The 17,868-nt window shown below is 41.3% G+C and overlaps 1 protein-coding gene across 9 annotated transcripts in view; it reads left to right on the top strand.

Annotated features, from left to right (window-relative positions):
• Positions 1–530: 530 nt before the first annotated feature.
• Positions 531–17,868, top strand: part of LOC124619308 (gastrula zinc finger protein XlCGF17.1-like) — a 176,826-nt gene continuing 159,488 nt past the window's right edge. For 8 of the 9 annotated variants that reach the window (XM_047145616.1, XM_047145614.1, XM_047145608.1 and 5 more), the window contains exons 1-2: positions 531–756; positions 4,682–4,777. In XM_047145616.1, coding sequence (XP_047001572.1) covers positions 4,748–4,777 — 30 coding nt within the window. In that variant the 5' untranslated portion in view covers positions 531–756; positions 4,682–4,747. Of the gene's footprint in view, positions 757–4,681; positions 4,778–17,868 lie in introns of those variants that run through there. The other variant, XM_047145612.1, reaches the window with a different exon arrangement.

Genomic DNA, 17,868 nt, shown 5'->3' with positions numbered 1-17,868 from the left:
TAGATTATTTAGCTTTTGAACTACACTGGGTCAATCAGTTCTTTCCCTTGTGGAGCAAATTCTATGTTCCCACATTGTTTTATCTGATTCATTCCTTTTTGTATTGATGTGTAATTAGATTGTCTCAGAAAAATTTGATGAGGTCCCAACTTCATATCTACTCGTGATTTTTCCATAAGCGAAAACTATATTTTCATCAAAAGTTTGGTGCCTAAATAAATTTATTTTTGTTTGAACTACAACGCTTTTACGTTGCTACTCTTCATCTGGAATACCATCGAGTGGGGATGAGTTATTTGCTGTTTGTGTCAGAACTTTGTTTTTTAAACCGTTATTCCAAAACTTATAGTGTGATTAAACACGTTCTTAAAAACTTGGTGGTAACTTAAGCCATTAAGTATTTTCAACCGGCTCCCTAACGATGGAAAAGAACAGGTATACGAAGCTATTATTCGCAATGTTTTGCCTGTCATTATTTTCATTTCGGCCCTGATTTCTGAGAAAACCAGTGGCAGATATTCCACTGAAGTAACCGTAGAGTAGAAATATCTCTATTTAATGGAAGTATCTTTCGACTGTTTATGCACTTCATTTCTTCTTATTTGGTACTTCGTTCAGTCAAAACAAGTTGTACCGCTGTAAACAAATTTTAAAGTTTGGGTGTAAAACGAGTAGAAGAAGGACCGTGATACTTCCGTTATTGCTGATTTGAAGCACCAGTGCCTGGAAGCTCTGAGTGAAACTCTGCATTTACAGGTATTATTCAATATCAAATAAAACTGTGACGGTTATAGTAGTAAGGAAAAAAGGATGTTTCTATATTTTGAGATGATAAAGGAAAAGAAGTGCGTCGCTTACGTTAGTGCTGTGTTCTATTACGTTGACGAATTGTATTATTTTCGAAGTACAGTGAGAGCAGTGGATAAGGCGGCTTTAAAGTATAACTATAAATAACGTACTTTGTATATAAAACTAAAAATGTATATAAGTGAAACACAACTCTGCTATATTAGCTGGTTTGAATGTATTGCTGCGTTGTAAGTCAGCAGCACGTGACATAAGCAGTTGAAATAGGACCTTTGGGCTTGATATACATCACATTTCGGTCACTTTTCATAACTGATAGGATATTAAATGACCACAGTCACAGAAATGAAGTGATACTGTGTTTCAATCCATGTAGCATGGGCTACGCAATTTACCCTTTGTAATGTGACTGAACATCAACTGGACTAAAATATGGATTATTAATCGTTCATTTTGCTTCCTATTACTTGGAAGGTCAGACGAGAAAAGTACTGAATTTCAAACCTACGCAATCGGGCCAGATGAGAGCGGACTAGAGAAGGGGCTGGGAAAAATAAAATAATCCGCATAATATTGCTGATATTATTATTAAAAGCATGTTACACGCTCGAACTGATAATGATGAATCACAATATGCAACCAGCCAACTTTATTTCGTGAAAGGACACAATTGATATATATTCTCTTACCCTCTCATTTCAAAATCATCCTTGCAGGCAGTTAGTGTAGGTCTGTTTTGTGCTAAGTAATTCTTTCAATCTGTACAGTATTGTGCCATAAGGGTAATTATGTCGTATGTGGCCCATACTTAAATGAAATGGATTTATTTGTTTGTAACCAAAAGTATAAAATGTAATCATTGAATACATTTCATTATTACAGTCACATAGGATGAATGAGCTAAAATGCTTCTGTGTACAGTGTAATTACTGGTTTTCGGCCATCCACCCAACCTAAAAAATATTTAAACTTGCCCATCCTTATGCCACACCTTTTCCCAATGTCTTGCCACTTGGTTCAAATCCCAATGGAAAACTTCAGATGCAATATCTGTCTGATACACCCCCCTGGCACATACTACTCTAGTCCTGTCACAGGCTTATCCTATACCATCAGTGGCAGAGCCACGTAAAAAGCAGCCATGTCATATTCCAGCTCTGCTGCAATTTCTGCACATTTTGTGTGGTCATGAGCACCAATCAGCTGTGCACAATAATGAAAGGCCACAGACAAACCATTACAAGAGCAGAAGTGACCACCCAGTGGCTACTGAGACCAGCATGCTAGATTTCAATAAAATAAATAAACCTATGTGATCTGGGTTCTTCCCTCCAACATTTGCTTTTCTGAATTGTACAGATTAGAGTTATCGTAGCAGCACAACTTGCTTGCCACAAACTCCCGTATCTCCTTGTTTCACAAGGCTGTTTGCGGCCAATTTAGTCATAATTCAGGACTGGATTTAAGATTCATGATAACCATGCCAGTAGTAATCTCAAAATAGGATTGGTAGCGTTATAGATCTTCACTAGAATAATTAAGTTTTGAGTATTGGTTGTTATGTTTCATTTGTTGAATATTTATCATCATTGTCTCGTGTGTTTGATTCACTAGATACTAGAATATTCAGTATAATGCTTATGTATTGCAAGAATTGTTTAGGGACTAATATTACAAAGGTCAGCAGGCCATTATGTCAAATTTGTATTTTCAATATGTGAAGTTTTAAAGTGTTTTCACAACTTTATTGGTAAAATGTGCTGTGATCATTTCCTGGTTGACCCCCAAGACATAGGTCACAAGGCTAAGTAATCTCGTTGACCATATTTATTGAACATGCATTTTTTGTTTGTTTGTACACAGCTAACACTTTCTCACTTTTTGTGTTCAGCATATTATTTTCTGATATTTCAGTGCATCATTTATAATTGCTTATCATGGATAAATATAATCAAATTATCATCAGCCACATTCAGTTTATGTTGTGAGAAGCAAAGTATATCATTACATTCAAAATATTGGCTCATCTTTTTATGTGTGCAATGCTCTATTATTTTGGCTGTTATAGATATAAGTGATATAGGTTGGTAGTTATCTGAAGATTCCGTCTCCTTTCTTATGCACTGGTGAGACTAGAAATAGTTGAAATGTTCTGGACATTTGCCATTATTTGAGGTTTTAATAATTATATTAGTGATAACAGCATGCTGAACTTCTGTAAGCAAGCTTTATAAAAAAAAAACTTGGGAACTTATGCAAACCAGAAAATTTTTTACCCTCTCCACGGTATGGAGACTACTTGTTGTAACTTTGTCTTTTGCTACTCTGCTGGTATTTCATTTCTGAGATATGGAGGGAGTCTTTTGTGTAACACAAAATGGTTGATACTGGATCAGTTGGGGGGGGGGGGGGGGGGGTAAAGTTCATCAGTGTATGCAGTTAGGTGTACAGGATGAGAAGCAGAATGGGTGTGCATTAGGTGATGAAATAAGAGTTAAATGAAGAAAACCTGGTCTGTGTTCTTGGTGGTGAAGGGCTCATCTTGGGGCCACAGATAAAGGTTGATGGCCAGTCTACAAGAGTGGAGAAATAAATGAAGAGAATAGGAACTGTGAGTGGTGGCAATTTACATTTGTGTGGCCAGTAGCCATTCATGGAAGAGGGAGAGTATCTGTCATGTATGGAGGTTCAAACACGAAAGAGGTGAGCAGCTGCACTCTGCCCTCAAAGATCCTCTGGCACCCACATGTGACTTGATTTCCACATTCCTTATTAGTTAACACGGTTGTGTGGGTACACCACTTTATTCAGCATGCCGAAGGCATCTGCTGTCAGCAGCTTTTACTGGAATGAGCTTTTTTATCCTGAAGGACAGTCTTGCTTCACACGCCGATACTTCAAGAACTCGTGTTTGTAGCTTGGTTGAAGTGCATACAAGAACAATTTCAGAATAAAATTACGAACTCAGAGACATTCCTTGACTGACCAGTCACCCTGTACGTCTGTATGCAGTCTGTACTGGTTAGAGTATGATGCTGGTTCTTGGTTATGGTGACACTGATCTGTAGTGTAGCCTGAAGTATAGATTAAGTTGAAAGGTAATAATTGGGTGGAGAGTAGGCAAAGCCATTGAATGAGAATGCCAAATAAAGGTTTGTGGTAAAAGAATGACCTGTAGCATATGTTTGCATTCATGCTGTATCTGCCACACTTTGCAATATTTAACATGTCTTTCATCATAAAAGCTAAAAATGCAAGGTGAAATCAGGAAACTCATGTCAGATGATGTACAAGTCTACAGTGAGTATTTTGTTGCATATTCTTTACATACATCAGACATAAACTTTGAAAAATGGGAGGAATGCCCCCCCCCCCCCCCCTAATAAAGATAAAGTATGGTTTAAACAGAGTTTGAAAGACTTTTTGATAGGCAACTCCTTCTACTCTATTGATGAATATCTTAACAGAGACTGTTAAGCCAGCAAAAGTAAAAATGTCTGTTAGATTTCAGTTTTGACAGCACTTGGTCACAACAGTCAAGATTAGGTATTTTGTGTACGATAAATTTATTAATAGTGCCTAACAATATTTCATTCTGACAGCATGTTAATTCTATAAATATTAGCTGTTCCAGTTTGCCGCATTGCATTCACCTATCTCGACAATCTCCTGACTAATGATCAGGTGATCAGGTAGTAAGTATTGTATTATACTTTCTGACATGTTCCACACCAACGAGAATCATCTCATTTTTTGGGTCTATGGAACAAAAACTGAATCTAATGTAATCCAATTAACATTTACCCACTTTTCCCATACAGCTGCTCAGTAATATGGTTAGAAGTCAATTGCAACTTATTTTTTTCTGCTACAGTGACATTCCAGTTCATGAGGCCACAGATCTCAGAAGAGTGTCTTGGGCAGCACAAGAATATAAACTATGGAACATGTTGGGCTGCACACAACACAGGTAATGTTTGGTACATTCATATTGTCAGATGGTCAAATATTGTGAGATTTCACTGTGATTTAAATTTAAATATATACCAGCCAGATTTCTGCATTGATCTAACAATGTACAATGTTTAGTTTATTGTATATACTTGTTACAAATCAAGGCATGTAAAAGCAAGATGATCTACTAGTTTGGAATATGCGCAATAATGCTTCGAATAGAAAACACAAAAGAAATTTATTGTTGTTTCAAAATCCTGTAACCAGTAAATGGTCTCAAAGTCGCAATGGTATGGACTAATGGAATCATAATTATTCCATGGTTATAAGCCATGTCTTATACCATTACAGTAGTTGATATTTATCTTACAATTGAATATAAGAGCTTGTAAATGATTTTGTATGTTTTAATTTGCATGAACATGTGAGCTTATGTTTCATTTCTGTAATACTGTGATCAATTTTCACTTATTCATTTGCAGTAAAAATTTCGCCAACCAAATAAAAAAAAAATTACAATAGCTTTACAAAGTTGCTTCTTAAATTGTGGTGTTCTACTAGCAAGACTGTTGAAAACACTCACCGTGCGTTGAACTTTGTAGTGGTTAAGTAATTTCCTAATTTCATCAGAGGGCTTATCTACTTTAGATTGCTATGCAGACATATCCTCACCTCATATTGTGATAATGACTGGCACCGTTGCTGTAACTGATGCAGTGAAATATAAGCTCTCTTAAAAATATTGACACATATTGAAATAGTTAGGTTTTTCCTGTTTATTCTTTCCATTCCAACACAGTTGTAAAAAATATACTTTCAATTGGTGGTGCTAAATGGATATTTACCTTTACTAGAACCCCAACTGATGAACCCATGATGTGTTTGCAAGTAAACAAAAATCATAGATGTTACTCCAGTTGCACTACATTAATTTAAATATGCGATTTTATGGCAAACCCACCATGAAACGATGGCAGCACGGAATATTGCTTGTAGCTTTCAAAATACCACTCTTCTGACGGAAAATATAAAAATATGATTTTTGTGAGGAGAATCTTAATTTGTTGCTGAAAATATGAACAGTGAAGTGACAAAATATCATTACGTTGTGGAATCACCAGATAGCAAAGTTGCTGAGCTCATTTCAGGTTTAATGTCCAAACCATTACTGATTACCCCATGTACATACTTATAAACACACCTTATCTCAGAGTTTGAAGAATGTCATGTAAAGTTAAAAAATTACTAATTGAAGTAGAACAAGGAAACAAAAGGGCATGTACTTTTGTCAGAGAGATGCATGCTTTTGCCAAACAATGACTACCAACCAATACATGTTGTATCAAAGCAGCTAATCAAGATGGAAGTCTCGATACAGTGGCTTCTGCGGCCGACAGAATTGAAGAGATTGTGATGCCCAGTTAGTTTGTATATAGTGCTGAAACTGTTTTGCCTCCATCTCAAAATGACAGACTTTCCGATCTGGAAAAGCAGCTTTCAGAACTAACGAGCCAGATTGTGAAGCTACAAACTGGGATACGATTGAGAAGCAGCTTGTAATCACCACAGGATGCATAGAAGCATTCTTTGTGTTGGTCTCATAAATTGAATCAGAATGCGAGAAAATGTCCACCACCATGTTCATTTGTTCCTCAACAGTTTGCTAATGCTCAGATAGAAATTTAGTATTATCTCCACTTGGCGCATCATTGCATGAGGAGGCTAAATCGTTTTGCCATCTGTTCATAACTGAGTGCAACACAAATCCTAGATTTTTGCTTGATTCCTGAGCAGACATCTCCGAATTACCAGCTACACAATAGATCACAATGTTGAGAAACAGCAACTGTGTGCTGCAAACAGTTCTGTGTTGAACACCTACTGATCCTCAAAATAGGCCTTCGAAGAAGATCTCTGTGGCCATTCTTCTTGCAGATGTTTGCCAGCCTATTATTGCTGCCTTTTTTTTGTCATCTGTTGTTTGACACACAAACCAAAAATCTGCTCAGCTGATAAATTTTGATCGCTAGTATTGGCTCTGCAGTTGTGCCTACTGACAGTTTTGTATTTTTGATGGATCCACACCCCAAATATCAAAATGTGCTAAAGCAATATCTGAACATTCTCACAGAGAAACATAATTATGGTTTTAATGAAGTTAGTGTACAATACACAATAATAACTATAGGACCTCCAGTGCATGCCCAAGCTGGGTGCTTATCACCATAAAAATTTGCTCAAGGTAAACTTGAATTTTAAGAGATTATCAGCCTTGGAATATGTTGTTCTTCTAAAAGCTGCTGGTCTGTTCTTCTCCATCATGTTCAAAAGAAAGATGGAAACTATAATCCCTGTGGAGACTGAGTTTTAAATTCTGTCACTGTGCCAGACTGCACCCAACACCTCATTTAAAATATTTCAGCTGCCAACTCTCAAACAGTTTTTCTCTAAAATTGACCTTTTCTGAGCTTGTCACCACATACCTGTTATGCCATTAGTAGTGCCTAAAACAGCTGTGATAATGCCAATTAGACTTTTTGAATTTTTTGAAGATGCTATTTGATCTTTTCAGTGCAGCACAATCATTCCAGCAACTTATTTGTAGCATTTTGAATTATTTGCCTTTTTTATATTCCTTATTGGATGAGCTCCAAAAAACAGCACAGATTTAGAAAGCATTGCTCGTGCAAATCTCAGCTTTCCCTTTCCTTACACCATATTCTGTGAACTATGGACGGAGGACAGCAAGCAGATCCCATATTTATAGATTTCTGCAAAATGTTTGACATGGTGCCCCAATGCAGACTGTTAGCAAAGGTGTGAGCGTACTGAATAGTTCCCCAGTTACTGGAGTCGCTTGAATGCTCTTAAGTAATAAAACCGAGCACGTTGTCCTTGATGGTGAGCATTCATCAGAGACAATGGTATCATCAGGAGTACCGTAGTGAAATGGAATAGGACCACTCTTGTCCTTTGTAGACATAAATGGTATGGTGGATAGCACGAGCAGGAGTCTGCCGCTGTTTGCCGATGACGCTGTAGTGTACGGAAAAGAATAATCATTGAGGGACTGCACAACACCTAGGATTAGTTACTCCTTTCAGGGGTAAAATTAAATTTTCTGAGGGCTACAAAAAAATGGTTCAATTATGTTTTAGTTACAAAACTACAAAGTGTACAACTTTGCTTCCGCAGTTTGCCGATTGGTGGCGACAACGGTTAGTAGTGGTCGAAAGAAACAGATCGCAGACATCATGCAGTTAGGAGGGACCTCGGACAACATGACTTCATTCAAACATAAGTCGATTTGTGTCCGCATCATAAAGTTGTTCGTGATTGAAAATGTCAGTTTATGAGCCTATTTCTCATCATTTGCGGGAGGTGTTACTGTTTTGTTTCAGTATGAAGAAAATAGCGGCTGAGTCTCATCGAATGCCCTCAAGTACGTATGGTAAGGATGCTATTAGTGAAAGAACGTGTTGTGAGTGGTTTCAACACTTCAAGAACGGTGATTTTTAACATAGTAGAGTGGCATAGTGGTGGAAGAGAAAATGTTTTCGAAGATGCAGAATTGGAGACATTGCTGGGCGAAGACTCGTGTCAAACTCAAGAAGAATTTGCATGATTAGTGGGAGTGACACAGCAAGCCATTTCAAAATGTCTCAAGGCTATGGGCATGATTCAGAAAGAAGGACTTCGGTCCTGTGTGAGCTGAAACAAAAAGACATTGAACGGCGTTTGTGTGTTTGCGAACAGCTGCTTCAGAGGCAAAAACGGAAGGGATTTCTGCACCGCATTGTGGCTGGGGATTTAAAATAGTTTCATTATGATAACCCTATACGGAAAAATTCATGGAAATATCCTGGCCATGCTTCCACCTCGATGACCAAACTGAATATTCACGGCTCCAAGATTGTGCTGTGCATTTGGTGATACCAGCTCGGCATCATGTACTATAAGGTGTTAAAACCAAGTGAAACAATCACAGGTGCTCGTTATTGATAGCAATTAATGTGTTTGAGCAGAGCATTAAAAGACAAACGGCCGCAATACAGCGAGAGGCACGATAAAGTGATTTTGCAGCATGACGACGCTCGGCCCCACATTGCAAAAGATGTCAAAACGTACTTGGAAACATTAAAATGGGAAATCTTACTTCACCCGCTGTATTCTCCAGACATTGATCCCTGTAACTATCACCTGTTTAGGTCAATGGAGCATGGCCTGGTTGACCAACACTTATGATCTCATGAGGAAGTCACAAATTGGATCAATTCGTGGATCGCTTCAAAAGACGAACAATTTTTTAGACATGGGATTCGTGCACTGCCCAAAAGATGGGAGAAAGTAGTGGCCAGCAATGGAAAATGCTTTGAATGATACCTGTGTAACCAGTTTGTTTCATTAAAGCCTCAAATGTTGGGAAAAAATGGTGGAAGCAAAGTTTTACACCTTGTACACTGTTTTTAAAAGATCAATACCAATATCACCATTTTGTTAGACTGTAATGCTGATTTAGTTAGTTACCAATAATTATATGTATTTTTTAAATAATAGCAAAACATGTCACACAGTGTGGGGGAGGTTACAGCCTGTGAAACACAAATATCAACTTCATCTTCGTCAAGTAGTCCACCTACTACATATGTACTTTGCACCATTCATCTATGACAGTAAAATTGAGAGATACACATCTTTTGTGCGTAACTATCTCATGAAAATGCCTTCTCCAAGTTGTAGGTAGTTCTTGCAATGGACCAGAAGTTGCTTTGTTATTCCCTTTGCAACAAATAAAGAAACTGATAAACAGCACAACACAACAGTAACTGTGTAATCACTGATACATTGCTGTAGGTCCCACACTGTTTTATTATTATTATTATTATTATTATTGTTATTAATGGCAGGGTTAAGCACAAAGCTTCGGCAGCCTGAAGTCTTCTAATTTCTGCTTAATGCACACATTTTTATTTGGTTAATATTAAATAGGGTTGGAGGTGGAGCAAGTGTCACTAGGGAGAGGAGCAGTTCAGTGAAAGCATCTTTTATGACAAATATCTACTCTCAGTGAGGATAGCTAGCTTCATTTACTGAGGGGTTGTAGTTAGCAGTTGCAATGCACTGAGAATTATGTCATCGTCGTAAAAAAAGAAAAGAAAAAAAAGAAAGAAAGTTGTTAGAAAGAAGCATTATCAGTTGTCTCATTAACTCATTAGTTCATGGTCTCATAATCCTGTTCCATGTTTTAGTCAAGTTTTACCATATAATTTGTCATTTTCTTAATGGAATCCTACACCTCTTTGTTAGTTACTCAATCTGCCAATCTAATCTTAAGCATTGTTCTTTAGTACCCCATTTTAAATGCTGCTACATTTTTGTATATACTGTTTATCGACCACATTTTATGTCTGTAGGATACTATACTCCAAATAAATACTTTCAGAAAAGACTCCCTATCACTTAAATTTTAATATGATAATGCTATTGCCAGTCTGCATTTTGTATCCTCTTTACTTTGGCCATTCTCAGCTATTCTGCTGTCAAATAGCAAAGTACAACTACTGATTTTAGTTTCTCATTTCCTAATCTAATTCCTTCTGCATTTTTGTGCCTGAATAGCAGAACTTAACTACTAGCTTAGTTCCTCATTTGCTATTCTAATTCCTTGAGCTTTTCCTGTTTTAAAAGGACTACATCCAAGAAGACAAAAAGCCAATACCTACCACATTTGTAAAAGTTCATATGCCTACCTGTGCCTCAGATGAATAAGTTATTGAAAGAATGTGTGATGTGATAATAAAATGTAGCCTACTCGTATTGGTAAGGAAGGTGGTAATGTAGTTGGTTGGGGCTGGTTGGTTGGTTAGTTACTTGATTTGGGGGAGGGGACCAAACAGCAAGGTCATTGGCCCTGTCAGACAAGAGGAGGATGGGGAAGGAAATTGGCTATACCCTTTCAAAGGAACCATCCCGGCATTTGGCTGAAGCAATTTAGGGAAATCACAAAAATCTAAATCAGAATGGTCAGATGGGGGTTTGCCCAGTCATCTACCTGAACGTGAGTCCAGTGTGCTAATCAATGCACCATTTCGCTCGGTGGTAATTTAGTTTTGATTGGAAACAAGGAAATTAAAGGAAGATATAGGAAAATATTAACTTGGGGGAAAGAATGAAAGAAGAAGCTGATTGGTAGAACATTGAACACAGCACAATTTAATCGTTACTAACACTTGGTTTAAGAATCGTGAAAGGAGGTTGCATATGTGGAAGAGACCTAGAAGATTTCAAATGGATTCTGAAATGATAAGACAGACATTTCCAAATCAGGTTTTAAACTACAGTACATTTACAGGGCCAGTTGTGGACTCTGGCCTAATTCCTTGAGCTTTTCCTGTTTTAAAAGGACTCTGAACTGCAGATTAAAACAGAAGTAAGGAAATAGGAAATGAATAAATTGCAACAACCTCTGGTTGTTGAGAGTTTTAAAGGGAGCATTAGCCAACAACTGACTGAAAAAGGGGAAAGGAATGAATTAAAGGCTGAATGGTAGGTAGCTTTGGGAATAGGCAAAAAGGCAAGCCTAATAGACTTTGTTGGACAACTTAATCTGGGCACCCATACAAGTGGCGGGGGGGGGGGGGGGGGGAGGTAATTCAGCCTGTATATTGAGGAAGTAATAAAGAAAAACAAGGAGAAATATGGAAAGGAAATAAAATGCAGCAAGAAGAAATTAACTGTTAGTAACAGTTTTCAGAGACTGCAAAGGACTTGGACAACCAGTTCAATGAAATGGATAGTGTCTTGAAGAGAAATTAAAATTGAATATCTACAAAAATAACACAAATGCAGTGGAATATGATTAAATCAGGCAGTGTCAAGGAAATTAAATTAGGAAGCAAGAAATTAAAAGTGGTAGATGAGTTTCCTACTTGAACAGCAAAATAGGTATGATCTAAAATGGAGACTGGCAATAGCAAGAAAAGCTTTTCTGAAAAAGAGAAAATTGTTGTCTTTAAATATAAAATGAAGTGTTAGGGCATATTTTATGAAGGTATTTGTCAGAATGTAGCTTAGTATGGAAATGAAAAACGAATGATAAACAGTTCAGAGAGAACAAAATCTTTTAAAATCTGTTGCTACAGGTGAATGCTGAAGACTAGATGAATAGATCAGGTAACTAATGAAGCGGTACTGAGTCTAATCATACAGAGGGGAAATTTATGGTGCTATTTGACTAAAAAAAGTTATCATGTGATGGGACAAATCCTGAGATATCAAGGAATCATCTGTTTGGTAATGGAGTGCAGATGGTGGAATAAAACATATAAAGGCTCTCCAAGAATTGGCCACAGTAAGCAGGTTCATATTGAGATGGATTGCAGTAACTATGAAGAGACATAGATACTTGTATAGGATAGAGTAGCATGGAGAGTGGCATGAAACCAGTTTTTGACCGTAGACCACAACACTATACCCCATTAACTTAGTTTCACTTCTGTTGATGTTCGTCTTGTAACTATAGTACCATAAATTTCCCCTCTTTATGGTTAGATTCAGTACTGCTTCATTAGTTACCTGATCTATTCATCTAGTCTCTACCCATTCTGCTCAAGTGCTGTTCCAAGCCCCCTGCTGTCTCTGGCAATTATATCATAGGCAAATCTAAAACACTTTAATTTTAATTCCTCTTCCAGATTTATCATTTTGTTACTTATAACAAATGCGGTATGTCGAGACCAATTAACTTGAGACCACCTTTCCCACATCAGACTTGTCAGTTTTACCATCTTTTGTCACTTGCTAAAATTTTATTGCCTGTGGCTAAGTAGTAACACTCTTATCAACCAAAAAATTATCTCTCTCTGTCTCTCTGTGTGTGTGTGTGTGTGTGTGAGAGAGAGAGAGAGAGAGAGAGAGAGAGAGAGAGAGAGAGAGAGAGAGAGAGAAGGGGGGGGGGGGGGTCCTTTTGTGACTCAGCTTGTCCAGCATTTGTGACTGAATGTGACTTGGCCATGGCTACAACAATAATAAATGTCGATAAAATGAAGGAAAATCTTCAGTTATACATGGAACCTGAACTGTGGTGAAAGTTTTTCCAGGGACAAACAGCATTGGAAGAGGTTGAAGCTGCCTCAAATGCCAAGACATCTTGAGGATTAATATCAGATGTGTAGCCACCATGGCATGACCCATGGAAAAATAGTAACTGTATTAACGTGATTCACATTGTCCGTCGCACTTCACATAGTATAGACCGGGAACTGTCTGCTAGGCATGCCCGATGTAAAAGCTGACTGGGCACGGCCCGTGCTGCCTGAGTAGTTGTTCCGCCGGCAGAGGGCGCGGGTGAATTCTCGTGTGCCCTCTGGTGGACGGAACTTTACTTGCAGCAACTACTGTCCATGATGCGCAGTGCCAATGTGCACCTCCCGCGATCTTTCTGGTGGCTACTACACTCCTCCTCTTTTGGGGGGTGAAGCCACTGTGATCCTCTGCATCGGAAGGTGAAGTGTCGTGCAGTAGCGATGACCTCCACTTCCATTGGAATGCTGGAGTCGGGGATCTGCCAACCCTCGAGCCGGAACCTTCAAATACGATTGGAAGTGACCCACACAAAGAGGCCCCCGTCGTCCCACCCCCAGAGCCCGGGGCAGAACGGGCAACAAGCTGTCGATCTCCGGATCCCGTTCCACCTCGGGAGGGGCAAGACCCAGTGGCGGGGATGATGGGGAGGCACGGCACAGGTGAACCAGCCTCCTGAGAAACCGGACCTGCGAGGGGGGCCGGCTCTCGCCGGGGCATCTCTAACGATGGCGATGCCGGTGCTGGAGCTACTGGAGGCCGCCAAGGCTGAGAACCATCACAGTGTGGCGGAGTCACAGGTGGGAGGGGCGGTAGTGTCCCCTGAGAAAACAACATGGGTGCCGGCAATGAGGAAGCCGGTGCCTGAGGGGTCGGAGGGAAGGTGCCCAAACATGGACGTAGCTGATTTTGGTGATGACGTACCTCCCCATCCCCCACGTGCAAGGTATAGTGCCAGCGGCCATTGCGGCGCAGGACCACCGCCAGTATCCAACGTGGATTGCGACCAAACCCATGTGCCCAGACCAACATACCCGGTGGGAAGCCGGGTACCCCGTTTTGCGAAGACTGGCGAGGACCAGACCGGAGGAGGTGCAGCAGAGTCCTAGGTTGGCACCCGTGGAGGAGCTGTGCGGGGCTGCATTTGCCCATTGGTGTGGTTCGGTATGCCGTCAGGAAAAACGTCAATGCCTCCTCCACAGGAAATTCATGCAGATACTTTTTCATCTGCATCTTAAACATGCGCACCATGCACTCGGCTTCCCCATTCAATTGTGGATGAAAGGGGGGAGAGCAAACGTGACGAATACCGAAGCGCCTACAAAAATCGTGGAAGGTCTGCGAAATAAACTGAGGTCCATTGTCCGATACCAGGGTGACTGGCAGACCTTCCCCAGAAAAGATTTTTGCGAGTGCCTGGATTGCAATTTCTGAAGTGGTTGAGGAGCAGCGAACCACATATGGGAATCGGGAATAAGCATCAATGACAATGAGCCAAAAGCCATTGAGAAACGGGCCCGCAAAATCTATGTGAACATGTTCCCATGCCTGGGTTGCAGGCAGCCATGAAGAGAACGCTGACCTGGGAGACGCCTATTTGCTCGCACACTGGGAACATGCGGCCACCAAGTGCTCAATTTCTCTGTGAATACGGGGCCAATACTCGTCTGCAAGCTAAGGTTTTAGTACGGGAAACGCTCCAGTGCCCCTCATGTAATAACGTGAGGACCTCCCTTCGCAAACTTGCAGGAACAGCCATGCGAGGAGCTGTATCATCGGTAGCCAGAAGGAGAACTCCTTCCAAGACTGAGAGGTGGTCTCGTAGAACAAAATAATTACGAAGAGGGTCCGAGGCCCGGCCTGGAGGTCGGGACGACCACCCCCTGCTGAACGAGGCGAACTACTTGCTGGAGAACTGGGTCAGCTGCCGTTTCCCTTGCGACTCTAGAACTAGTGATTGGGAAGCCATCAACCACTTGACGGGATGCCACATCCAAATGAAAACACATAATCTCCTCCCGATCGAACTTAGGATCCGGGCCCACAGAGTGTCGGCGTTGGCATGCTGTCTGGTAGGGCGAAAATGAATGTCATAATGGTACTTAGAGAGAAACAAGGCCCAGTGCTGCAGTCTGTGGGCCGCCCTATCCCTAATCTGAGAGGTGGGACCAAATAACGATACTAATGGCTTATGGTCAGTGATTAACTGAAACTTCATGCCATACAAGAAAGGGTGGAACTTGGTAACAGTGTAGACAATGGCCAAAGCCTCTTTTTGCACCTGGGAATAATGGGCCTGCACAGGACTAAAAGTTTTAGACGCAAACGCCAGTGGCTGCTCGGAGCCATCCGCGTTGTCATGGGCTAGGACCACCCTCACCCCATACTGTGAAGCATCTGTAGCCAGGACCAATGGCTTATTGGGGTCAAAAGTAGCCAAACAAGGCACTGACGTGAGGAGGCTCTTCAATGAGGTGAACGCTCGCTCGCATGCAACTTCCTGAATTTCAATGTCCATGTCCTCTGTACCTGCTTCCTTCGTTTCTTTTGAGGCTGAGCAGCTAACTTTAGCAATGTGTCCTTTTTTATTACATTTGCAACAAACCGCCCAACACTGGGGGCACTCTGACCGATCATGATGTATATAGCACGACGCACAGGACGGTAACGGGCCGGCGGCCGGAACTCTGTTTACGCGCCGTAACGGCCGCATTGTACTGCTTGCGCGTCGTCCAGCCCAGACACAGTGGACACGGCCACGCCGCCCTGAACTGCTGCTTCCAACTGTTGACTGGCGGCATGAGAGAGTTCATACGATTGAGCAATGGACAGGACTTCCTCAAGGGAAGGGTCTTCCAACTGCAGGGCCCTTTGCCGGACCTCCCTATCAGGGGCCGAACGAACAATGACGTCACGCACCATAATGTGGGCATACGACTCTCGCGACTGCTCCGTGATAAAATGACACTTGTGACTAAGACCGTGCAGGGTAGCGGTCCACGCCCGGTAAGGCTGATGGGGCTGTTTCTTGCATTGATAGAACTCGACCCTAGCCACCACAACATGCGTGCGGCGGCGATAATATGAAGACAGCAAGGAACACAATGCATCAAAAGACAAGGACGAGGGTTCCTGCAACGGCACTAGCTGCCGCAAAACTTGATACAGTGAGGGAGATATCCAAGACAAGAAAAGAGCACGACATACCTCCGCATTGGCAACATGAAACGCCTGGAAATGCTGCCGAAGGCGATGTTCATATGCTCCCCAATCCTCCGCCGTCTCGTCATACAGGGGAAAGGGAGGAGGGAACGGCACTGGAGCAGACTGCGTGGAGAGCAACGCCGGAAGCGCTTGTTCCGTGGTTGCCATTAGCTCCGTCTACAGCTCAACCAAAACCCGTACTACTAAATCCTCCATGCCGTGGATAAGCTGCGAAACCGGAATGACGACGCAACACGTGAAAGAACAACCCTATTCATCGCCAAATGTGTATTAATACGATTCACGTTGTCCGTCGCACTTCACATAGTGTAGACTGGGAACTGTCTGCTAGGCATGCCCGATGTAAAAACTGACTGGGCGTGGCCCGTACTGCCTGAGTTGTTGTTCCGCCGGCAGAGGGCATGGCAGAATTCTCGCGTGCCCTCTGGTGGACGGGACTTTACTTGCGGCAACTACTGTCCATGACGCGCCATGCCGATGTGCGCCTCCCGCGATCTTTCTGGTGGTTACTGCAGTAACAAAGACTTAAGCAGTTGTCAAAACATTCTTTTGTGGCGGTGTTCGTAGCGACAAGCAATTCGCTGTATAAACGGCTTACGAAGTCACCGCCACACTTTTAATAGCGGGCCGACCGGTCCGCTGGAAGAGTGAACAGAAAGATGAAAACCCAAACACTCTGATTAAATAAAAGTCGGTACTTATCTTTATTAACGAAGATACAGAAACACAGTAGTGAACTCCGTGTCTACAGAAATCTGTCTAGTTCGAGTCGGAGCGGCTAGGTCAACGTCGGCTGACGACAAACAACAACTCTGCTGCGATGAACACACAACTGACTAGCAAGTACACAATTCGGTGGCGAGTATACAACTGAGCGGCGAATACAGAACTGTCCTAGCGCTCGCGACTCCAGCGCTTAAGAACCCAGAAGCCAGCGGTGGCGCGCGCAGACTTGCGGCAATTTCCTGTCTCGCTGGCGCTGCTTATGCGGACGGCGTCCGGACTTTGATGCTGCCAACCTTTTGGCAGCAGGCTCGGGTGGCATTACTGGCTAGGATATAACACATTCATTGGCTCAAAATGAAAAGCATTCCTGGCCTGAAGTGAAGTATTGTGAACAAGTAAAATGTCTGTAGTGTTCTCTTGTGCTTGAAATAAAAATCCCCAATGGTGGTAGTTTCTAGCAGTGATATATTCAACATTTTTAGTAAGTTTTTGAACAAATATCAGTTAACTAAGATACTAATAACGAATACTCTAAAAGTTGTTAGATCACCTTAAGAACAAATTTGCATCTTCACATTATTTTTTTAAATTGTTGAACCAGTGGCGGTGCCACGTTAGCTACACTGGTTCTTGCTCGGTCACTGAAGTTAAGACATGATGGGCATTGTTAGTACTTGTATGGGCGACATCTGGCAACACCAGATGCTACTGGCTCAAGGAAGTGCAAGTTGCTGAAGTAGTGTCCAGTTGAAAGACTTAGACCAAGTCGTTGAGCCAGATGACATTATTATTATCTTCTTTCCTTTCTCAGACCTTAGGTCTGGTTAAAAATGGAAAGTGACGCGGACCTTCATCAAGCATGACTTCCTTTTAACTGTACAGTATATGTTACATTGCATTTAGGAACTTTCGGGTCATTGAACATGTATCAATAATTACAGATTTCTGTAGTTGTATATATAAGTTTGGATGTAGCTGTATTGTGTTGATGTACTGGTGGATATTGTGTGGAATGACCCCTGTAGTTGATAGTATAATTGGTATAATGTCAACTTTATCCTGATGCCACATGTC

Source organism: Schistocerca americana, chromosome 6 (assembly GCF_021461395.2).
Source record: "Schistocerca americana isolate TAMUIC-IGC-003095 chromosome 6, iqSchAmer2.1, whole genome shotgun sequence".
NCBI lineage: Eukaryota > Metazoa > Arthropoda > Insecta > Orthoptera > Acrididae > Schistocerca > Schistocerca americana.
The sequence above is the reverse complement of the archived record's forward strand: the minus strand, read 5'-3'. Positions and strand labels throughout refer to the sequence as shown.